General features: G+C 45.9%; 1 protein-coding gene across 4 annotated transcripts in view; it reads right to left on the bottom strand.

Annotated features, from left to right (window-relative positions):
* Positions 1-1,718: 1,718 nt before the first annotated feature.
* The window catches only part of APLP2 (amyloid beta precursor like protein 2), a 99,009-nt gene continuing 75,719 nt past the window's right edge, over positions 1,719-25,008 (bottom strand). For 2 of the 4 annotated variants that reach the window (XM_045295601.1, XM_045295599.1), the window contains 11 exons: positions 24,590-24,720; positions 22,065-22,139; positions 20,917-21,075; positions 19,774-19,902; positions 15,821-15,920; positions 11,174-11,326; positions 9,000-9,035; positions 5,341-5,426; positions 4,523-4,597; positions 4,087-4,242; positions 1,719-3,175 (listed from right to left, as the gene is read on the bottom strand). In XM_045295601.1, coding sequence (XP_045151536.1) covers positions 3,074-3,175; positions 4,087-4,242; positions 4,523-4,597; positions 5,341-5,426; positions 9,000-9,035; positions 11,174-11,326; positions 15,821-15,920; positions 19,774-19,902; positions 20,917-21,075; positions 22,065-22,139; positions 24,590-24,720 — 1,202 coding nt within the window. In that variant the 3' untranslated portion in view covers positions 1,719-3,073. The remainder of the gene's footprint in view (positions 3,176-4,086; positions 4,243-4,522; positions 4,598-5,340; positions 5,427-8,999; positions 9,036-11,173; positions 11,327-15,820; positions 15,921-19,773; positions 19,903-20,916; positions 21,076-22,064; positions 22,140-24,589; positions 24,721-25,008) is intronic. The other 2 variants (XM_045295602.1, XM_045295600.1) reach the window with 1 other exon arrangement.

Below are 25,008 nucleotides of genomic sequence, written 5' to 3' on the forward strand. Positions count from 1 at the left end.
ATGTTCACTACAGCACTGTCCATAAAAGCCCCAAAGTAGAAACAATGTAAACTGCCCAGAAACGGATCAACAAATACGGTACATACATACTACTGCTCAACCAGTAAGAGAAATTAAATCTTGCATGCTAGAACACAATGCAAGAATGCATTATGCTGACATAATTCGATCACAAGATATGAATTCATTCATATGAATTCATTCATGTAAAAACGATATGAATTCATTCATGTAAAAAGAAAACCGGCAAGGGTCCCGACGCCTCACGCTACACTGAGGCATATAGCTAAGCGACTGCAGCCGCGAGTGAGATACTGGTGGCCGTGGGCCTTTACGGGCAGTCCCAAGCAAGCTGCTTCGACCCCGTGGGCATGGCGGCCGGGGAGCTCTTCGGCGCCTTTTCCTGTCTCAGGATCGGAATGTGGGTCAGGAGCTGATGGGCGGCATTGGAAAAACCAGGATGCAGAGTGGTAGCACTTTTGGCACATTCATGGTGATTGGGATGGGCATCCGATGCTAACCGGTGCAGTGGTTGCCTAGTTTGTCTACCCTCTCCCGCCAATTGTAACCCATGTACTATAATAAAAGTCTTTGAGTTAAAAAAAAAAAAAAAAGATAAGAAAACCAAAGTTTATTAGAGGCTACCAAGTTTACCAAGAGGTAGGAGGGAGGGCGAAACTGCTTGTGGAGTACTGAGTTCCCGTTTACCGTGATGGGAAAAAAGGGGCAGGTTTTCATGACTAATAAATGTACTACCAAGAAATTGCACAGCTATAAAAAGCAGAATGGGCGAACGATGCATGTACAATGACAACAAAACAAAAAGCACCAGACAACTTCTGAAGCTGCTCATGTCCAAAATTTTAAAATGCTAAGGGATCTGGTTCTTATTTGGAGGTTCGGGGCCTTAATTGGCCTCGTAAGATGCTAACTGCTTCCGCTCTACCTCCTCGTTTGCTGCGTAGTGCCCGGCACCCCACGTTCGCAAGCAGCCATCTGAGACACACTTGGTTTCTCTCTACCTGCAGCAACAGAGGATGGAGTCCGAAAACGTGACTTACTGCCAGGAAATTAGACTGGATGATGGTATCCAGCTACTGATCTTGAACATTTTGACGACAGATTTCTAGAGAAAAACCCTGATCCAAGGGAGAAAACGCAGAACAGGATGCACAATTCTCACAGAATGCACTTTCCAGAGCCATGGAGGAGGAGCATGACTCCCTGAAACAAACGCTTTAAAGTTTAAACCCCAAGTACCGCCTGAAATTTTCTTAAAGCCAAACAATAGTGTAACGGTGACAGGTCCGTCCTCCGCGAGTATTCCGCTACTTCAGATCTGCTTCTATGGGATCACAAGGACAAGAGCAGCTTCACGGCGGTGAGTCTCTGTTAAGGAGAGCTGAGGGCGGGCAACTCTGAAAGGAGGGCGAAGCTTGCTGCACGCGGGGACTATGGTCACTGAAATGCACACGGAGAAACGAACTGTGGGTTGGCCGTGTACACTATCAACAGTGACAGAACAAATGATTTTGCCAGAGACATATGCTGTAGATACTTTCCCTCTTAGGGGTCGAATGAACGACGGAATTCAAGCCCGAGCCGCCTTCGTCTTAAGGTCGGTGATTCCTAGAAGGTCGCCGCATCCCCAAAGGCCCAGCGAGGACCACCACCACAGATTGATGCGACGGAAGAGCGAATAAAACAAGGAGTCCGTGTGGAAGTTAAAGTATTTATTGATGTGTTTAAACGGTACATTCTCCACAAATCGTATTAAGGAGTTGGTGAGTGAAATTCAATCTGTGCATAGTGGGAAGAGACATGGGTGGGACCAGAGGGGGGAGGAGGAGGAAATAAAAACAGTCACAAGAAAACAAACACATTACCAGAACCTTCAGCCGCTGCTCCCCCCAAAAAACAAACAAACAAACAAAAACAAAACAAAACAAAAAACAACCAAAGAATAGCTTTGAGCATCCAGGGCAACAAGAGCAGCATTTCTAGACCCTGCGAAGGCAATGAAGCATTCAGCTTTCCGCAGTGCTGGCAGACTGGTTTCCCGTCCGCCTTGGAAGGCCCTTTTCAAAGGAAAGCAAACCGCCCCATGTTCCCTTACGGGCCATCGGCAGCTACTCAGCGAGTCTGAGTAGGCGGCAGGGAAAGAGGTGACAAGGGGGAGGAGGACACAGACTTAAGAATACAAACGAGGGTGGGGTGGGCAGTCAGTGCCTTTGGAGGGAAATGCCCAAAGAGGGGTGGGGGTGGGGGGGCGGGCAAAAAACAAACCAAAAAGACATCACACTGGAACACTGCTTATGGGGGCTCCGTGATGAAGAGTGGAAGAATGCCATACACAACTACAGGCTAGTTTCTGTGGAAGAATCGGATTAAGAAGGACAGCAGTGGTGGACACCCTAATCTGCACACGAGGCTCACTAGAAGGTGCTGGAAAGAAACGTCTTCCAATTCTTCGGGGACAAGACATGGGTCTGGAGATGCCACATCACCCAGCAGTGCAAGCACCGGACTCCAAGAAACGGGTCCTTCCAAATCACCGAGAGAGTGTCATGATGCGCTTCCTGCTCAATTCCCGTGCCCTATTTCTCAGCTAGTGTCGGAAACTCGCTTCAAGAGGGAATACTGCTGTTTTAGTGTTTTGAAATAAAAATCAGGGTAGCCAAGTGAGCCTGAAACTCTTGATTTATACAATGCAATTGGAACATCTTCCATTTCTATAGAGCGCATGTGTGCGATAGTACAATAAAACTGGGACCTCTGATTAACTTTAAAAAAGGACACTACACATCAGTGAAATATCTGCAATAGACCATTTTCTCATTTAAGTTTCATATATCATATATTGTTATATTAACATTTATCACCCATTTAAAAGAATGGAAGTTGTAATTCTACAGTAGTATTTTATAGTCTTAATGACCCAGGAGTTCTGAATGTAAGATGAAATTCTCTGCAAGCAACTGTTGGTCAGTAGTCGATCCAAAATGCAGGACCCCTTTTGGCCCACTTGCACCACCCCATTCCGACCAGGAGTGCACACGTCTCTCTGGCTCAGTTAAATCTGCATCTGCTCCAGGTATTTGTAGGTTGGGTTTTCATAACCATGGTTCTGCATCTTGTTCAAATGACGCTCTTCCGGGGTGAGCATTGGGTCAACCTGGAAGAAAAGGGCTGAGGGTCACCATGGTGCACTGGATGAAAGCTGCAGAGGGCATTGTGAACCGGGTCACCTGTTACACAATGTCCTGGGACCAAAAGTGGCCCTCCCTTGGGGTGGGTGGTGGTGAGGAGGTCAGAGGAGGGGGAGGGGAAAGGAGTTGAAAGGAGGCAAGCCTGTGAATGTTTGCAAGGAGCAAAGAGTCCAACGGATGTCCTAGCACCAGGGGTAACCGGCAAGTCTGAACTCTTCAACTACAGAGGAAGGACGGAACTGGACTAGATCAATCTCCGTCTCTTCCAGCTCTGAACTCTCTAGTTTAGCAACCTCCTGCACGAGAAAATCGAAATGACTAAGATGGGCATTTGAACGAATTTCCCAAAGCAGATTATGCTCGTATGGTTTTTACAGTCCAGAATCCAGTGATTCTGACCATTGCCACCACGCACTAAAAAAGATCTAGACGGAAACTGTGTGCTTTGGCGATTTCAAAATTTCCTTTTGCCACCCACCACCCTCCCGAACAATTAGTCTTTATTTGGAAACACCAGCCTTCATTTGCAAATACCTAACACACCTGGAAAAAGAAAGCAACACTGAGAACAGTTTTCACCGTAAGAAAAATTACACGTTCTCACAGCCTTCTGGCCTTCATCTATCCTCAAGGCCAAATTCGTGTAGGTCACTGCAACCCTCTGTGATGGGGAGCATAATTCAGTGGAGGCTGATTTCAAAATGTGACTCAGTAAGGCAGCGGACAGTTTAATTGACCGCGGGGTGTCCAGTCCTCAGGATGTTGGCATTTGAGCTCCGTAATGCTCACCTCTCCTCCCACCCTCGTTGAGGGCTTACAGCTCAGAACAAGCCCTTGTCAGTTAGCGGGAAAGCCAAACGTAGCCCCACTTTCTCACCTCCACGATGCCATGGCTGATGGTGCCGTACTGTCTCTTCCTCAGCAGCACCAGACTGATGACTATGACTGTAGCGACGGCCACGGCGATCACCAGTAAGCCAATGAGGGCACTGCTGCTCAGACTGAAATCCTCCCGCAGTGGCCCCACAGATTCCTACAAGAACAAAGCAGATGTGGAGCAAAGCCAAGTGCACACTGCTAAACGCCGACAGCGGTGAAGATGGCACTCCTCTGAGGTGGCTCTAAAATTCAGCGCTGACACCACGATGCTAGGTCTCAATTAATCCCTCAGGTGTGGAAAACCTCCGCTCTTTTCAAAGGACATGGCCATTTTAACTTTACCTTTCTTACTCCGAAGTGGGGGGGTAATGAGGACAGGGATCTTTTTTACACTGGGAGATCTGGGTTCTCTTCCATTAGAAGCAAATACATACCACTGGCTCTTCCACAAGGCCTCCGACCCTCTCTGTGTTGAAAATCTCCTTAACATCCAGTGTTTCGCCAATGACCTGTTGAAGATGTCAGAATGTTAGGGGAAATTGAGTAGGAACCTACGTCCTTCTCTTTCTTACAGCCCCTGGACAGGAACTGCCCCAGGGACAGTTCTGCCATCTGGTGGTTTTGAACTGTTGACCTTGTGGTCAGCAGCCCAACCGGTAACCCACTCTGCCATTAGGGCTCCTCAAAAGCATAACAGATGGAAACTATTAGAAGGATAATGGGTAACTGTTCTTGTGTGCCAGCACGTTGATTCAGACTCTACAGAGTACAGCAACACTAAGGATCTGCCTCACCGGATTTCCAAGGCTGTCACCTTTAAAGGAGAAGAGGACTCATCCCTAAGTTTGAGCCTCGGACCTTAAGGTTAGCGGCCAAGCACATTCGCCACAGTGCCGCTGCAGCTGCTTCAGAATGATTAAGAACGTTGTAAAGCTAACAGTGTCTAAGAACCAAATCGATCCCATCTTCAGGTTATTCAATCTGTACTCGCTTAAAAATAGCCTCTCACAAATTTTACTTACACCTTTTGTTGCAAAGGTATTACTCTATTATACAGAGGAAATAGGCTACTGGTGAAAAAGTGCTTTTTGCATTTTAATCCTTCTCATACTCAGATTCTAAATACGCCGAATCTGTGAAAGCAGTTTGAGCCCACCACAGAGCTCGTGTGGGTCAGCATCTAGACCACCACCACCCACTCTGACCGCTCTCAAAATGACAATGTGCAGGACAGGAAAGGACAGTGGCTCACCAGGTGCTGATCCACTTCATTCTTGCTGTTAATCACTTTCTCCTCGGCACCTATCAGTCTCCCTTCCTGCTCTCCAGCTCCAGAGCCTGTGCAGACAGAGATCACACCTGTGTTTCCAAAGCTCACAGAAGCAGCAGGCTGACCCGTGGAGGCCAGGTATGCTACCTAACGTGCTATGTGGGACGCACTGCTGGGAGTGTTTCTGCTCTATAAGGATGAGGGACAGACTAGACATTCTCCAAGGGGGACTGCTGGGCACCAGAGGAGGAGAGGGTGGCTGACTTATCTCCTGCTTGGTAGGATGGAAAGAACGGCTCCAGAAAACAGTGTCTGTCGTCAGAAGCTGCGGCCAAAGGCCCAAAGGCGTTCTAGCAAGAAAAACATGCGACCCCTGATGCGACATCACCTCAGAACTCATTCCTCCGACAACCCGGGTTCCTTCAGAACGGGGCAAGAAACACCAGCTATACAGCTGCAAGTTTGCCTAACATCATTATTTTCACCCACAGGCATTTCTTTCTGTTTGCAACATGTTCCCCACCTCTAAGCCCCTCCTAGTCATTGCTCAAGCGGCATTTCCAGGCTGCCGCACTTACAATCGCAGTTACATAATGATGGATTTTCTTCTGCATCTCCCACTAGACTGCAACTCTCAGAAAATAACGTGTCAAGAGCGGTGGTTCTCAACCTTACTAATACCACGGCCCCTTAACACAGTTCCTTTTGTTGTGGTGATACCGCCCCCAAAATCATTTTCGTTGCTACTTCATAACTGTAATTTTGCTACTGTTATGAATCAGGCAACCCCTGTGAAAGGGTCGTTCGACCGCGACCCACAGGTTGGGAACCGTTGGTCTAGGGCAGGGGTCCTCAAACCTTTTAAGCAAGGGGCCAGTTCACTGTCCCTTAGACTGCTGGAGGGCCGGGCTATAATAAAAATAAAAAAAAACACTATGAACAAATTCCTATGCACAACACACATATCTTATTTTGAAGTAAAAACACAAAAGGGGCAAAAACACCCAGTGGGCTGGATAAATGTCCTCGGCAGGCCGCATGTGGCCTGCGGGCTATAGTTTGAGGTCCCTGGTCTAGCGCATAGGTTCCCCAAACTTCTTTGACCCACCACTCGCTTTTCAGAAACAATTACTCAGCGCCCTCCCTGGCCATTAAAAACTTTTGTACTATAGCTCATAATCCAGGGTAAAGAGTGGGTATCTGCCTTTGAGCTCCCCGCAGATTATTCCAGCACCTCCCAGGGGCAGTACCATCCACACTGGTCTAGATCATGGATGGTTCCATTCCAAATAGTTAACACATAATGAGCACATAAAAAGGCATTCCACAAACGAGGAGAATGCCAACGAAGGGTGAAAGTCACCTTTCTCTACACAGAACAAGAATGGTTATACTGTTCTCAGGAAGGCCGGACACCATCAAACCTCATTACTTGCATGTGTCACTCCAAGTGAGGGTCTCTAATACACAGCCGGACTGAGCCCAGTGTCTTTCTAAGGAGAGGAAAGAGAGAAGCAATCTTCTCTGCTTTTAGCTCTAAAAACATGGACGTCCTTGCTTATCTGTAATAGCAAATGCATTAGGAGTTCCCCATGAGTGCCTTCGGTGGGAGCCTTTTATTAAAAGATAAGGAATATGGGTATAGGTAAGGCCCTGTCGTTGGGGAGCTTGGCGGTGATACTAGGTTCAATTACGGCAACTTCCGTAACACAGAGCAATTCTTAACCCCTTTCACAGTGGCTGGACTTGAAGGCTGACAAAGGCATGACGCATTAACTCATTCTAATGCAGGGGGAAATGTTTCCTTTTAAAGAACTGCAGGCTTGCTTCTAGGCTAAGTTAAACTGAGGGTGGCATTTGCAGTCACAAACACCAAGAAAAAGCACGGCTGTATTCTAACCACTTGAGAAAAGAGGGATATGGAAAGGCGTTATCTTGGCAAAGACACTTAAGATCAAGGCTAATAAATTCTAATTCTGAGCTACTTCTATTTCTCTATTTCTATGCCCCTCTTCAGAATTTTAAAGGGCATTTATCTCTAAGAGCAGGCTCTTCTTTTAAAAGATGTGCCATGGAGACAAATAATTTAAGCTTCTACTACAATCCAGACTCTTCTAATACATTTTTTTGGTGTGGTTAGAATCTATGTGGTTTCCTTAAAAGCTGGGAAAACAAAAACAAAACACACTTACAAACGACGTCCCGGGACCCAGAGTTATTTTATGGTTAAAGTACTCCAATTAATGACAGTTGTCATGTAAGGGCCAAAGCCAGTTAAATTTCTAGAAAATTCCTTTTTCGTTATAATCATTTCAAATATGCATTTAGAGGAATAACAACAGTACAACATGTGTGCAGAGGTGATGTTCATGATCTGAGAACAAGCGGTGGCACAAAGCAGAACACTGCTCGTTCATCACTGGGTTGCCACAGCCAAGAGCGGGCTCGCACACCACCCCCCCACAACCCCCCCACACCCACAGTTACGGGGGTTTATCTCAGATGGTCTTTGTCACTGGGGGTGACCCTCTTTCATGTTTGTTACATGTTTGCCTGTCTTGCAGTATATGAAACCCAGGGTGGTAAACCTATAGGCACAGCAAGTAGAATAAGGGTTTCCGTGAGGTCTGGTGGTGGTGAGGTAAAAGGGAATATATGTCAAGGTGTTCAATAAGGAAAAAAATGTTTTGAAACAGATTGTGGAACCAAATGTACAATACTGCTTGCTGTAATTGAACTATGGAACAATATCTGTATTAACTCCCAATAAAATGGTTTGTTTACACACACAGACACAATGAAAAGCCTGAATTTCTTCCCAATGATTCTAGAGACCAAGGGCCACCCAGTAGCCTGGGAGAATTCAGCGGCTCACTTGGCGTTTTATGCGATAGTATAAAAAATACAAGGGCAAAAACTGCCTTCAAATTCTGATTCCTCCAATTTGGAAATGCACGACTTTGAGCAGACAACGTAATCTCTGAGACTCCTTCAACTGCCTACTCTATGCTAAAAATCTTTAGAGAAATGTTTACTGAAGTATGTGACACAATGAGCATGGTACTTTGCATAATATTAACTTTTTTGTTACAAGGATTCACCTGCATCAACCTGTTCCATTCATCAGTTTGAAATAATGTTCTGAAAGAATGTTACAATACTACACATCAGGGGATATGAGACAAATGGTGAAGATAAAGGGCAAACATCTAAAAAGACAGGGAAAGACCTAAAGGGGAGTAGAAGAGAAAAAGAAAAAAAGAAAAAGATTCTCCATTCAACTGTAAATTAAGCATTATTTCTACAGACACTAGCTGTTCACAGCCAACCTGTTAGAAGGGGATATTATCTTAAAAGTCTATCCAGATTGAAACAGTTTCTAGAAACACATATATCGTTGCTGTGTAGCCTCAAGATATTCTGAAAGGGAAGCTGAGGAAGGCGGTACTAACATCTAAGTGCTAGTAGTCAAGCCAGCTTGTTAGCAACATGGATGTAGGGGGGTGATGACTTCCTTTGAAGCCTTGTGTGAAAATGACGTGGGGGAAATCAGATGGTATGAAACATAAAATGAACTTCCGGTAGGTAGACACACTGAGGAAGTGAAAAGGTCTTAAAGGGAACATCTTTGAAAAACCAACCTTTCTTCACTGGGTGGTACAACTCCGGCTGAGAGTCTAGCAGAAAGGAAAACAATAAACGGAAAAAAACAAATAGCACAAAAGGAGATTAAGAAAGAAAACGGCTTTGTTCCCCCCAAATTCTATCTTAGAATTTCTCTATAATGTGTACAAAAAGTGTTCTTCCTTAAAAGCCATGTCTGAAACATCCCACAAACCAACCAACCAACCAGCAGTAAAATCTGAAGGAATTCACTGGGCGGTTACTGTGGTGTGATAAGGAGGAGGAAGTCTGTCTGGACCTTTTTAGGGAAGTTTTCGGAGACTCCCACGATGAAGTTGGCAGTGTGACTTGTGGACAAGGAGGTTCTAGTTCAGTCTGTCCATTATGACTCTAGCTCAAACAAGTTCAGATGCTATCTACCTCCGCAGAGCCACCTGATAGCAGCCCTTGGAGGCTGGGGTATCAGAAAAACGGGACTTAGGCATGGAGTGGTAAAGACAGACTTTATGACGGGAGGGTTAGGCGCACTGCGTCCACAAGGCTGAAGGAACTAGGCTATGAGTGTTTCTACTCTGCCAGGAAGTCAAGACTGTGTCTCCTTCCGCCCTGCACCACCCCACACCCCAGGGCCCCCTCCCAGCATTCTACATTGTCAGAGATCTGACAGTTCCACAGTTGCTACAAACCCTCCACCTATAAGTTACATGACCCTGGGCATGTTTTTAACTGCTGTATCTTTGGGATACCCAAATTCAAACATCTCTAGTACCAACCTTGGAGAGAAATTTTGAGAACTATTTCATGACCCAATTATTTTTCCTTAATAAATTTTTTCTGGCTGATTAAAAAAAGTTAGAAAATTATGGTACATTTCTGTAATTTTATGATAGAGTGTGGATTTTGATACATATCAAGTGGGACATATGTCTCTCTGGACTCTATACCACCGTCTAGATTCCTTGATAAGTGTACACAATTTAGGGAGCCTGAAAATGTCTTCACAGGAACATTTCTAGAACCAACATAAAAGCAACACCTTTCAAACAATGCACCCGATCCACTGGCATCAAGTCGATTCCAACTCAGCAAACACGTATGGCAGGGGAGAAGGAGTCACTTGGGTTTCTGAGGCGGTAAATCTTTTGAGTGTAGAAAGCCTCGTCTTTGTCACACAGAGTAGTTTGTGCGTTCAAATTACTGATCTTGTGTTTCGCAGTCCAGAACATAACCTACTATGCTACCCAAATAACAACCACAAGCCAAGTTCATTGGCATCAAGTTTATTCTGACTCATATTAATCCTATAAAGGATCTCTTGGGCTGTAAAGCTTTATGGCAACAGACAGCCTCTTTTCCCCCAGAGTGGCTGGTGGGCTTGAACCACTGACCTAGTGGGCTAACAGTTCAATGCTTACCTCCGACTGCTACCTGGGCTCCTTCCATAAAGCACAGGAAACCAGAAATATACTTATAAGGCTTTTCTCCAATTAAAAACACCAAGCGACACCACTGTGCAGAATCACACTTCCAGGCTGCATCACCCTGTAATCTATAGCACCATTTCTTGCATTTCAAACCTCATGGAGGTCTGAAAGGAGGTGCCCAATAAAGCCTTGGGAAAAACTTAGCTGGGCACTATATGGTCCATCGGTTATAAACGAGTTAAAGGAGAGCACACTTATGTGTGAGATGCTGAGCTCAAGAGGGCAGCTTGCTTATTTTTGGTACACACTGACAGCCCTCAAAGGTACTTTCGGAGATCAAGAACCAACAAGGGAATAGAGGAAAGAATGCCCAACTACTAGTCAAAGGACAGATCTTCTGTCCCAACTTATGACAGAGAGGTATTTTAAGTGATTCACTTACACACCGTTACCTCTCCATTCCTTACCTCCCCAGATTCTTACAGAAAGATACAATATAAAATGATCGTGTTATTTAAAGCATAAGACCCACACACGCTGAATTAGCTGATAAAAGACCCATCTATAAAATGAGTGAACTATTACTATGCCAACTACCTGAAAGTAGCTCACACAATTCTGACACACAGTAGGTGCTTAATCAATCTAACCCTCTCCTCCCTTCTTGATTCTCCAGGGGAAAGAGCCTACCCAACTCAACCCAGTTTTCAAAGAGTAAGTTCGACTTTCCATCCCATCCTCCTGGCCATGTTGGCAATCATACACACCTTCACTCTCAGGTAAGGGCGGCAAGGGGCGGAAGGAGTGGAAAGGCGGCATCTCGTCACTCTCCTCGGAGCTCACCCGGACGTCCATGGGAGTCTCTGAGATGGAGGCAGTGAACTGGTCCATGTCGGCACGCTGCTCCTGAAGTAGCTCATCTAACCAAGAGACACAGCAGGAAACCAGGCTTTCAGAAAGATCTAGTTTCTAGGCACAGGCCCTACGGTCTGAACAGGGTTTAGTCATGCTGTACACAGATAATTTCTCTCCTAGAGTTACCTTTCGCTCACTCTGCAGCAACACACCGGAAACTCAAGGGCTTCTTACTCGACACTCCCCTTGTCTTAATTCCCCAGGGCTTCCATAACAAAATACCACATGCTGATAGCTTCAACAAGCAGAAACTTACTTTCTCACAGTTTAAGAGGCACCAGCTCCCAAGCAAGGCTCTAGGGAAGGTCCTTGTCTCCTTTCAATCTGTGGGGGCTGGGCGTTCCTTGGAGCTCTCTATGCGTCTTGGCATCAATCTTCCCCTGGGTCTAGGAGGTTCCCTGCATCTAAAGCATGTGCTTCGCTTCTAGCTCTTCTCTTCTTGGTGGCACTAAGGCCCCTCCTTCTTAGCTTGCTTCTCACTGTTTGACTGCTTTTAACTCTTGTAAGGCAGCGTTTCAAGATATCTTACCCCAATTATACCTCATCAACATAATAAATAGAACCAGATCATCAACATGACCTAACCCTGCCTTGTTAACCTAACGGATAGCTCGCTTCCCAGCAGTACTAGTACAATTACCTCAGGCATACCAAAAATCCCAACCAAACTCACCGCCATCGAGCTGATGCTGACTCATAGCAACCCAATGAGTAGCAGAAGGGGCATGCCCCTGTGACTTTCTGAGATAGTAACTCCTCACGGGCGTGGAAAGCCCCATCTTTCTCCCAGGAGAAGCTTGGTGGTTTCAAAGTGCTGACCTTGCAGTTAGCAGCCCAACGTGTCACCACTTAAATCAGTGCTTCCGTAATCTCAGACAGAGGTTAGGATTTGTAACCTATCACAAACGGAGAGCAACTCCACATGAGCCAGCCTAGCGGGCACGTATTTGTGGAGGGGTGGGCGGAGGTGACGGTGCCACAATTCAACCCATGACAGTCCTCTGGCCTCCTGTCACATGTAAGACACATTTACTCTTGTGTGTCATCACAAGATTTAAAATCCACCCCAAACCCACAATCTCTTTCATTAAAATTCCTCTTAATCTGACCCTGTGGAATCTAGGATACAAGTTAAGGCAGATATTTCATTACAAGTGGAAAGAAAGGGTAATAGACTCCCCAAACCCAGCTTGGCTACACCATCTGGGCAGTGACCCAGACGCTGGGTGTTGGCCACGCTTCCTGAATTCTGGGTAGCGACTCCTTGGTCCTAGGCTTCAGCTTTGCTTTTCAGGCTGCCGGGGGCAACAACTCTGTCCCCTTGCACTCAGAAGGGCTGCTTTCTCCCAGCTCCACGCCCTATGTACGACATGACAGTCTCCTCGCTCAGCTTTGGGCGGTGACCTCGGCCCCATCCCACTGGCACGAGGAGGTCATGGCTCTGGGAAACCACTTCCTTCCTCCTTCTGGAGTCAGTGCTGCCCGGGCTTTCTGCAGAGCTTCACAGCCGCTCCCTGCCTTTCAGAAACAGCTCCTGTGGCCTCTTTCCGGCCCATCAAACTCCAGGCAGACAGTGTGCTCTCTTTTTGTTCTTTTTCTGCCCCGTGACGTCTTCCCGGGGTTATCTTGTAACAAAAGATTGTCCAGCCACATCCTTGGTGAAAACTCTCGGACAACTGTCCTTCGTCCAGACAGCAAGATTTCCAGCTCCTTACGCTTTCTTTTCATATTGCACGGTTCCTTTTATGTCTGTCTCCCCCACCCCCTTTTTTTTCAAATTCTAAGCGACATAAAGCAAGCAGGCCCTTTAAAATCTTACACATCTCAATGGCAGATCATCAAGTTCATCACTGGTAAGTTGCTTTTGTCAAACATTTGAACAGACAAGTTCTTTGCCACTGCATTAAAAATACTGACTTCCACTGTTTAATCCCTTGCTTGTTTTCTTTTAAATCACAACCTGAAAGTACGTTTAACATCCACGATTCTAGCAACACTCTGTGGCTGGCGTCCTATGCATTCTCTAAATGATAACGACTTTCTCCATGGCTTTCCTCACTTCCGGAACTGTCTTGGACCCAATTCTACCCACAGGCTCTTCAAGGCAAGCCAGGCTTTTGCTACTTGATACCTTTAAAACCCCTCCAGAAGACGAGCCACCAGCGCTGCTCGCTAAAGCTCTCCAACTGAAGTGGCGGAGGCTGAGATCAGAGGCACCACAAAACAGAACAGAGAAGCTGCTCCGAGACTCTAAGACTGTGAGGTGGAGCAGCGGGCTGGCTTCCTGGCCCACGGAGGCAGAGGCTATGGGACATGTGGCCCAGAATGAAGATGAGGGGACAGAGCTGCTGGCTGGGGAGAGGTGCTGCCGTGGACCAGTAACTGTTTCCTAATATTATTGGGTCCTGGCTTGTGGTAACCTGCTAAGCTCCGTAATAACACCTCTTCCTCCATTAATTGTGGGGAGATAAAAAAGAAACCCCCCAAACAACCCTTCTAGCCTTCACCCATTACCAAAACCACATCCACATTTTAGGTATCTGTTCAGAGCAGCGCCCAACTCTTCCAGTGCCAAATTCTGCCTTAGCCACCCAGCGCTGCTCCAACAAGTGGATGGATTTAATGAACAACTTTGTTTGCCCACAAGAGTCCTAACTCAGTGAGGAGACTTGCTTGGCTTTAAGGGAAAGATTTTTTCTCTACATTGGCTCTGGGGGAAGTTCACATCTCCTTTCAACATCTGAGGGTCCAGCACTCTGGCGATCTCCAGGTGTCTTGGCATCGCTCGTCCTCTGGGTCTAGGAGGGCACCAGGGTCCAGAGGACACACTCTGTTCCTGGCTCTGCTTGTTTGCTGGTGGTCCTGAGGCCCCTCCTTCTCTGCTCAAATTTCTGTGTTTTTATTTCTTGTGGGGGCAATAATTCAAGAGAGAACCAATTGCAATCCTACCTCATTACCATAACAAATATAAGTTAATCTTAAAAAATGATATAATCCTGCCTCCTAATGGACAACACACTCCCTAGTGGGACAGCAACCTGGGATTTATAAGACTTCACAGAATGGACGATCATCAGATTACAGAATGGAAGGCAACCAGATAATCGGACAGGGAATCACGACTTAGAACTCAATTTGACACAGATCTTGGGGGTTGCACAATTCAATCTACGACACCCCTCTTCTCATCTCCACATTGGCTGAATCATCTCGTCCAATGCCAGTTAAGCACTGCCCATCAACCATGACTTGGATCTGCTGGATCTGCAGATCCCAGGCCTGGGTCTGCTGCTCCTGGCCAGGCTCTCAGACAGCCGCCTACTCTTCACACCTTTATTTGGCGTTTAACGTCACTTTCTAATTGAATGTGAGTATACATTTTCTTCCTAAACCTCAATACAATTTTAGCACTGCTACCTACCTTAGAAGGTCAAGCTAAAAACCTAAACACAATCCTCAATATTTCCCTTTCCCTCCCCTCCTGCATCCGATCCATATTGTCACTCTTCTCCAGAAGGACATGAGAGACCGCCCACATTTCTGCACTCCTCTCACACCAGCTCTCTCCTGGATCTTAAAACCACTTCCTGGCTGATGGCCAATTTTAATCTATGAATCAACCATCCTCACAGAAGTGGAGTGATCTTTAAACCTCGTCCCTCCCCAGCTTACAATCTGCTATGGGCTTCATATGGCCTGAACAGAAGTTTAAATCCCGTGATTTTGTTTAAATCTCTTCACGATTTGGCCCGTGCATTTCTTTGTGCTCATTCCCTCCTGGCTACGTTCTGGTCAGACAGAGCTACCCGGATGTGCCACTGTGATGTCAACGTCGGGTCTTTACAGCGGCTGCTTCCTCTAACACTGCTGTTCTCTTCAAGATCTCTGCATGAACGGCCTAGCCCCATCCTTCAGTTTTCGGATTATCACTCTGCAAGGCAGCTTTCCAAGCACCCCCTGCCTCTACGTCTCCATACAGCACCTGCCACCCCAATACTTCTGTTCCTGCCTTACTGTGGGCCCACCTCCTACGATGAGTTCCCCAAGAGATTGTCCACTTATTGACCGTTTTGTTCTGTGAGGCACGGCAGACACATTACAGAGTTGACACAAAAAGGGAGACAGAGTTCTAAAGAGGGAGAAGAAATAAGAATGTGTGCAAAAGATTATAACAAAGATGCGTGCTTTGCAACACATCCGCCATTCAGAGGAATATATGGTAATAGGAAACTTCCTGGGCTCTTGCAATTTGACACCCTCGATTTTCTTCCGGTAACAGTGTAAGGTCACAGGGCTGTGTGTGGAGCCCAGCCATCCGTCCAGGCTCCCTCCTCGACCTTGCTGTGTAAGCGCTGGACTTCTGAAGCAGGGGCTTGCAAACAACCCCCCCCCCCTCAAGCCTCATTTATTCCAGTGCTTTCGTACTCCGGCACTGTGTTACCCTGCACCCAAGGGGGGAAGCTCTCAGGCCAGACAGACACAACAGTTGGGGCACCCACCAATTTCTTCTTGGATCTCTTGGGCCACGTAAGGAACCTTGTAGAGGAGGGAGAGGCTCTGATTCCGTCTTTCTTCGATCACGTGGAGATGTGTCACCACCTGGAAGCACAGTTAGGAGAGTCCTTGTCACTGAAAACAACAACCAGGCGGGGAGGGAGGGACCGATGCAGAGGGACGTCCCACCCAGCTCCAGAGCAGCTGAGGCTGATTCTCTAGAGGCCAGCAAGGCAGCCGGTCTAGGGAATGTGGGCTACGTTATTCCGCACGTGACGTGCACTAACCACTGAACTAGCGGAGTCAGTTCAGACAGCGCATCGTTCGCGGGGTGACCTGATGATTTGCCCGGAGCGCTCCAAGGTAAAGGGAATTTCATTACAGAATTATCACTCGTGGGGTTGCGGCCTGCCGTTTATGAGGCTCTCCATAACGATAGGGTTCTCTTACAAAACCCTAAATAGTCCAGACACTAGTTAAGGTTTTGTTAAGGGTGGAAGTGTGGCTCAATTTTTAGCACTTGTTGCAGTAGATGAGGTAAAATGAGTAAGAACTCACCGGCTAAGAAGTAGACTGTCGGGAGGAGGGTCACTGTAGATTTTATTAAATAAAGCGGCAGCTAAAAATAGCAGCGGCGAAAGGTATTTTACTTCTATTTAACTAGATCACATTATGCTTTAAAAAATTCTTTCCGAGGCATAAATTATAAACCGGATTCTAAGGCAGTGATAAAGGAGAGACTTAACTACCCTTCCATCCCATGACTGCTCCCTTGAGGAGGCCTGGTCGTTCACAGAAAACTGGCAGTTTGATGCCATCCATCAGTGGCTCCATGAAAGAAAAGACCCAGTGATCTGTTCCCACAAAGGTCACAGCCCAGGACCTCCATCCCCACCACCCACAGCATTCTTCTGGGTCAGTCGACTCCATGGCACACAACATTAACAATGGCTCACGTACTGTAAATCTCTTAAAGCTGATACCAGAAGGTTTACTGGGCAAACATCTGCCCTAACTGAGATGTGTTGCTGCAAACGAAGTTGTTCCCAGCAGCTATGAAGCTGTTCCTACAGAGGGAGCTCTACAGCAATGGATTTCATTACTTGGACTCGAAGTATGCAGGGTCAAGAAGGGAAAACTTAAATGGAAAGATGCTTTTATTGCAGATTGATGCCTCTCTGACCTTTAAAAGCAAAGATGAAAGCAATTTAATCTTATATTTGCTGTTCTGTCAATCAAAGAAATTGATGAGAAAGCACAAGAGCGAACGCCTGGGAGGAAAAATGCAAATGAAACTAAAATGTACTACCGACAGCTGAGGCTGAGCCTGCGTTGACACTGTTATATTTCTACAGACGAATTAAGGAGCCATTTGCGAGGGGGTGGTCCATATAGTCACTGGAAGCCAAGAACCATCGGGTAGAACCCTGGAATTAGTACCTTCCTAGACAACCCCTGAGCTATATAGTTAGAAGTGGTGGGTGGGGGGTGAAAAAAAGTCCTATGCCACTCTAACCCAGGCAACCAACTATGGCCCGTTATAATAAACCCATCAATACCGAGCCAATCCCAACTCAGAGTGGTCCTATACAGGGTTTCTGAGGCGGTACACCTTGACGGGAGCTGGCAGCCTCACCGTGGTCGCGTGGAGCGGTGGGTGGGTTAGCAGTACCATGCTCACGACAGTACAGCCTCTTACAGAAAGCTGCATTCTACAGGTGTCCTAGAGTCTCACTAACAGAAGGGTGAACAGACAATTCCGTAGCAAGGTTCATTAGAAGACAGGAAACATACAGCGAGGCTACAGAATGCCCCTGGCTGTTTTCTCAGATGGAAGGTTTTACCTTCCCAAGTTTCTCTGATCTTGACTTCAGAGAATTGTTCTCCAGACATTAATTAAATCAAAGCTTCTCCCCTTTTCTCCTCTCACCATACAAAAACCAAAAGAGTTTTCTTTAAAATAAAGCACTAGCGTATAGTTTTCCAACCCAAAGTTCAAATGTTTTTCTTCTAAAGAAAATGAAGTGGCACTTAAAACTTTTACCTTCTGCAAAGAGGCATGCATTTCCTTCTCGCTCAAGCTTCCTGGAAGCCGCTCTAGAATTGTTGCCATTTCCTTCTTCCTGTCTCTGCCACTCAGCTTCAAACCGAGCCTCAGGCTCCAGACTCACACTCTATGCCAGGAGTCCTCAGACTTTCTAAACAGGGGGCCAGTTCACTGTCCCTCAGATTGTTGCAGGGCTGGACTATAGTTTTAAAAAAACCAATGAACAAATTCCTATGCACACTGGAAGAGTCAGCTGCTAAGCAGGACAGGCAGCAGCGACAAAAACACCTGGCGGGCCGGATAAATGTCCTCGGCGGGCCACATGTGGCCTGCGGGCTGTAGTTTGAGAACCCCTGCTCTATGCCTTCTAGACCAGCCCTAATCTTCTGGAGGCCGACTGTAGTCGTCTTAAACATCCCACTTCTACAGTGAACCCTGCAAGCTTAAGGACTATTCTTCATCTTCATAGTTATAAAATTAAAATTCTATGCAACGGTGCTCAAGGGCACAAAGGATTCTGCTTTGTACTATTGGGTATTAACAGAGTTTGCAATATAGATAGCAAGAACAGAAACATTTGCTCAGAAAATAGAGCAATAAACCCAGCTGATATTCCTAAAACATTGTCTAGAGCAGTGGTTCTCAATCTCCCTAATGCCGCAACAATTTAATACAGTTTCTCATGTTGTGGTGATCCCCCCAACCATAAAATTTTATTTCCATTGCTACTTCCTAACTGTAATTTTGCTACTGTTATGAATCAGGTGACCCCCTGTGAAAGGGTCCTTCGGCCGCCAAAGGGGTCACGACTCACAGGTTGAGAACTGCGGGTCTAGAGAGACTAGCTTATAACTATTATACAAACTCAGGAAGCCAGGAACGGGAAGTTCCTGGGACTATGGGCAAGTATCCACGCTTTTAAATGCTTTTCGTGTACACTGTTTCATTGCAAAACCCAAACCCAAACAAAACCCACTGCCATCAAGTCGGTAAGGACTCACAGCAACCCTATGCAGCACGACATTAAAATACGGGAGGGGCAAGATAAAACCGGCCTGCTATTCCAGGTCTTCTCGGGAAATTACCCAATAGGATGAACTACTAAGCTTATTGAACTAAAGGAAGTGAGTCAGCCATCTAATACACAGGTTATTTTTCTATGAAAATGGGTGTGAAACCCCAGTTCGTAGATGGACACCACACTAAAATGAGTAACAGAGACCAGAAACAAATCTTCATAGATGATTTTTTTTAAAAAGTTGGGCCCAGCATGGGCCCCAAGCCAGGGCTGTGCAAGTGTCTGGACCAAACTGTATCACACAGAAGGAGTAGAGAGCCCAGCTTTAAAGAGCGCCGAATGCAGTTTCTCAGAGTTAAAATGTTAATTCTGGTCATACCCTAAATCAGAACAGAATAAAAAATGTTTAGAAATTGGCGTGTCACTTCAATGTATCGATGCACTCCCAACTTCAGAAACTGCTGACCGACATAGTTGCTGTCCCTTCTGACTCACGGCCATCCTGTGTCAGAGCAGTTCTGGGCTCCCCTGGACTTAAGGTTGTGACCTTCAGAAGCCTTTGCCACCACACCTGTGCTCCCAGGCACCACGGTAGGGGGTCTGACGCGCCAGTGTTATCAGTTAGTAGTTGAACACACTTAACTGTTTACATCACTCAGGGAAATACTTGGCACAGATGTAAGGAAGTATGGGAAAGGTATTTCTAAAACAGTACCTCGCACCCTAGCAAAAAAACCGATTCAAGTGCCAAATGTCTTTGGAAATTAAAAAAAAAATTTTTTTAAGGACTAACAAATAAACACAACCATCAACAACGTCCAACCACTGATCAGAGCAATCTCTGCCCACCTGAAATATTCTCAGAGCAGCAAACGCAAAGACATCTACTGTACCTGGGATTTCATCTGGGCTGCCTTCTCTGGGTCCACAGCCAACACATGCTGGTAATGGCGGATGGTATGCAGGCGGTCCTTGTTCTCAGCACGGACATAGCGCCGCAAAGCCTGGAGGATGCGGTGGGGCTGCAGGAGAGAGAGCAGCTGTGTGAGTAACTAGACTAGAACGCCAGAATCAGGCAGGAAAGTAAGGTTTAAGAAACCCACACGACAGTATAAAGCTCATCTAGGCACAAGAAGGGAAGCTGTTCTTTCAAAAGTTCTGAGCTTACACTAAGTAACAAGACGCTAATCTTTCTAGGATAAAGAAGAAAATCTGAGTTGCAAGGTTACAGAGGCTCCGTAACAAATAGCACTTGTCAGAATCTGAAATTTGTCCTCTTTACTCGGTTTAACTTATGGCAAAAGTTAGGTCGTCTTTTGTCACTTGGAAAAAGCCCTGACTGGTTAATTTAAGAAGGCCTCTCCCAAGACTCTCCCATCTCCGAAAGCAAGGCAGGTTAAAGTTGAGTTTTTAAAAAGTCTGTGACCACTAGCACAAAAAGCCTAAGCTCCATGAATATTTTCTTCATAATTTTTTTATTTAGAATGGAACTGGTTCGAAAGTCTTTATTTAAATATAAAGGAAAAGTAAAGGCTCCGTTTTAAAGTCAAGGAAAGTGCAATTTTACTTTTTTTAAGTAGGACTAGCAGAAAAAAATTAATAATTAGCTCATTACCAAGCAATACTGTGAGGCTGAAAAAGCTCTAGTTTAAGCATTGGACTGCTAACCCCAAGGTCAGCAGTTCAAAGTAACAAGCCACCCTGCCAGGAAAAGATGAGGCTGTCTCCTTCTGTAAAGATTTCTGGTCTCAGAAACCCTATGCCGTGTCACTGTGAGCTGGAATCAGCTGTGGGTTTGGGTACTGAGATTAAGATCCTTTTTACATGATAGGTGGCATGTATTTAGGCATTCAGTGAAATAATGCTAAGCTAATGTAGTAATACCTTTTCCTCCATAATCATCTTTCTTGCAGTTAAACACAATTTTCCCAGACCCGTGCCTCACACCCTGCTTCCACAGAGGCAGACCCCCACTTCAGGCAGGCAGTAAGAATACAGCTTCTCATCACTGAACCTGTTGGGGGAATACAACTCACTCGTGGTGGATCAGACTGCAAGACCGCCAGGTAGTTCTCCAGAGCCATGCGGCGGCGGTCGTTCAGCATAGCTTCCACCCGGGCCAGGTGAGTTTCCACCAGCTGCTGTTTCTCACTAGCCGCTTCCTTCTCTAGAACTTTGACCATCGCCTGGAAGTGCTAAACCAAGGGAGGAGAAACAACATGGAATTCACGGCACCTGGAGGAGGCCTCCCAGGCCCTGACACTTGCTGAGTGCCTGCACAAGAAGGCATCCGGCTCAGGGAGGTAGCTCAGGGCAGGGTGTAGTAATGAAACGGTGCCCTCTTCACACTGAAATAAGACAGTGGACTTTCAGATCGGGAAAGCACACACCAGCAGGACGCATGTTGAATGTGCCAGGTTACACGGAAACTTTTGCACACATAACACTGACAGCAAGTTATGTCTGACCTACCTGGCCAGTGTTAGTAGGAGTTCAAGGCTACTAAATCAAATGACTGCACCCTGCACCAGAGGCTTATAGAGAAACTCAGACCCTTGAGATTTTCTAAGTGAAGAATGCAAAATAAAGGCCTTCTGAAGTCCTCCCATCACAAAGAGAGGCTTCCTTGAGACACAGACAAGCGAGTTTAACATGCATGCAAATGTGTTGAGACCCCAATCAGCCACTATTCCACCAGTGGCACGTCCACCCCATCCGCCCTCTTTTCTAGACAAGAGGAATGCCATTTGCTACTGTCATTTTAAGGTGGCATACCTACAGAGTTAACGATGAACATGTATTAGGTCTTTATTTTCTGCTTCTTGATTTTTCAATTAAGCCACCCCCCCCAAAAAAGATCCCTCCAATTCTGTCTTGCTGAAAAACAATAATGAGGATGACAGATGATTTCTGCCAGGAGAACGGAATTAACAAATGCAGCCAAGCTCAGATTACTTTCTGGCAAGAACTAGAGCGCTCTGGTGGGGGTTCGGTTTCTCTACCAGAGAGGAGCAATGCTAGGGCACGTCAATTGGGAGGTGGAAAAGCAAGCCAGTTACGACATACTTGTAACACAACCCTCAACCAAAAGGAGGTGTCAATGTCTAATTTCCTGTGAGTTTGGCTCTGACCCTATTTTCAAACGGTCAAGCTGGAAGCTCTGTCGCTGTAGAATGAGTCTTACCTGAATGAGAGTCTGTCTCTCTGCTTTAGGGAGGTTCTTAGCTTGAAGTTCTGCCTCTTCCCATTCCTTCTTTACCTAGAACAAATGCCAAAGACATTGTAACTACAGTCTCCTCAACAACAGAACCAATGTCAATTATGTTTTAAAATAAAGACACACACACTATAATCAGAGAACAATCCCCTAAAACAACATCTTAGCTTTCTCAAAGTATCGCCACGCGCTGGATCTCATGTAGAAACTGAAAAAGAGAACTGCATCGTGTGACCCCTGAGGAGCTCAGGCCTATTTTAGCTTGTTTGAGGAAAGAGCTATTGCCTCACAAGGGCATGGGTCTTAAGGAGGATCCAAACGAAACCTCAGTCCCATGACCTTCTAACCATGCAACCTTGAATTGTACAGCCTTGCGTTACTTACGGTCCCCGAGTCTTTGCACCTCGTCAAAATAATGAAATTAAGCCTCACTTCTAAGAACTGAGGTGGAGAAAATAAAGAGCACCTTTTCTAGAGCACTAATGGGTGTGTGGGATCTCAGATTGGTACTGAGCCTGAGCATCAATTTCCACTCGGACCTTCTGCGTTGGCCAAGGAGAAAGTTGCTAGTGGTTCCTGTAGCCAACACTACTCTACCGCTTAAACGCTCTGCTTTCAAGGATGAGGAAACACCCCCAAGTCTCAAAGTCTTGACAGTCAACAGTATCTGTTAGAATTGATGGCCATATATGTTATCATTTAATTTTGTTAGAAATACTTTTTTCCCCTTTCCCTTACTTTATTGGGGGCTCTTACATCTCTTACCACAATCTATAAATTCATCCAGTGTGTCAAGTACATTTGCACATATGCTGCCATCATCATTTTCAAAGCATTCTCTTCCCACTTGAACCCGATATCTGCTCCCCAGTTCCTCCTCCTCCCTCCCTCACAAACCCTTGATAAGTTATAGATTATTATTTTCATATCTTACATCATCTTCCATCACCCCTCACCCTGGAAGGGGGGTATAGGTTGACCCTTGTGATCGATTCCCCCTTCCTCCCCCAACCCTCCCCTAATCTTCCTGGTATCTCTACTCTCATTGTTGGCCCTGAAGGGTTTATCTATCCTGGATTCCCTGTGTTGCAGGGTCTTATCTGTAGCAGTGTGCATGTTATGGTCTAATCTGATTTGTAAGGTATAATTGAGTTCTTGATAGTGAGGGGAAGGAAGCATCAAAGAACTAGAGGAAAGTTGTGTATTTCATCAGTGCTATACTGAACCCTGACTGGCTCATCTCTTCCCTGTGACCCCTCTATAAGGGGATGTCCAATTATCTACAGATGGGCATTGGGTCTCCACTCCATGCCCCCTCCCCACCTCAATTCACATTGGGTATGATTTTGTTCTGGCTTTTAGATGCCTGACACCTGATCCCATCGACACCTCATGATCACACAGGCTAGTGTGCTTCTTCCATGTGGGCTTTGTTGCTTCTCAGCTAGATGGCCACTTGTTTATCTTCAAGCCTTTAAAACCCCGGATGCTATATTTGTTGTTAGCTGGGCACCATCAGCTTTCATCACCACATTTACTTATGCACCCATTTTGCCTTCAGTGATTGTGTTGGGAAGCTGAGTATCACAGAATGCTGGATTGTTAGAACAAAGTGTTCTTGCATTGAGGGAATACTTGAGTGGAGGCCCAATGCCCGGCTGCAACTTTAATTCTTAATATATAGATATGAATATATAGTTCTATTCCCCTCTCATTTTATATATATGTGTATTTACATACGTACATGTCTGTCTTTAGACCTCTATATATGTCCTTTGTCTCCTGGTTCTTTCCTCTATTTCCTTTTATTTTCTTCTTGTCCCACCATCATGTTCAGTCTTCATTTGGGTTTAACAATTCCTTGCTGCTACAGTGCCCCTGATTAAGCCTCACTAGGCATCCTATGCCCTTCTTTCCATTGATTTAAGTTCATTTGTTGTTCCGTTGTCCCTGGATTGGTCCTGCCTTACCTCACCCCTTCCTTTCTCCCACCTCCCCTTCTCCCATATCCTCCTGGAACCACTGGTCTCGTTCTTTTCATCTCTGAATTATTTATCCTCCCAATCTTATCTAGATAGACATGAGAAATACTTTCTTCTTATGGTTGAGAATACATGCTCTCTATTCACAATAGGAAAACTTTTTTTTTTTTGGGGGGGGGAGCGCTAAACTGCCTTCAGAACACAGTCCTACTCTGGTGCCCAGGATCACCATGAGTTGGAATCCACTTGACGGTGTGCACTTTTAATATATAAATGTCACACTGAAGTGCTTAGTAGAATGCCCGAAAGGTAATGAGCAAAGCTAACTATCCGATCAAAGAAGCAGAGGGGCGGGAAGAGAGGAAGGACTAACAGGTAGCTCTACTTACGCTCCTATCACCTTCCCTTCCCTACCACAGCTAGGATGACATTCTGAGGAGATGGGGTCACTGGTCACCACTTACGAAAATGAAAGGGACCCACACCAAACACCATGAGGAGATGCCCTACCCTGTCCATTCGGTTGCGGTGCCGAATTTCCAGCTGCTCCTTAGCCTTCTGGAAGCGAGCATGCTCATTATCATCTGTTGAGGTCTCGAAGTACACATCAACATCATTGGTGGGCAGAGGAGTTGGGGGAACTGAAAGAAAATTACAGAAGACGTTCTATTAGAGAACCAGACATAGTCTCAAAATTGTGCCCGCACTCTAGGAAGACAACTGAGCCCAGGACCTGTAAAATTGACTCAAATCTGTCTTGTATCGTGCTAAAAGTACAGGGTGCTGCTGTCTGCCAAGACTCCACTCTGTTAGATCACAGTGGGCAATCATCCTTACAGAATATTCATCAACCATGTCAGTCCATGCTAATCTAGCAATTTACGGGTACATCAACCATCTGGTACCTGAATTCCAGTAAAACATCTACC

The sequence above is a fragment of the Echinops telfairi genome, unplaced genomic scaffold (genome assembly GCF_000313985.2).
Source record: "Echinops telfairi isolate 266 unplaced genomic scaffold, ASM31398v2 ScPeMD7_5592;HRSCAF=6446, whole genome shotgun sequence".
NCBI classification, from domain to species: domain Eukaryota; kingdom Metazoa; phylum Chordata; class Mammalia; order Afrosoricida; family Tenrecidae; genus Echinops; species Echinops telfairi.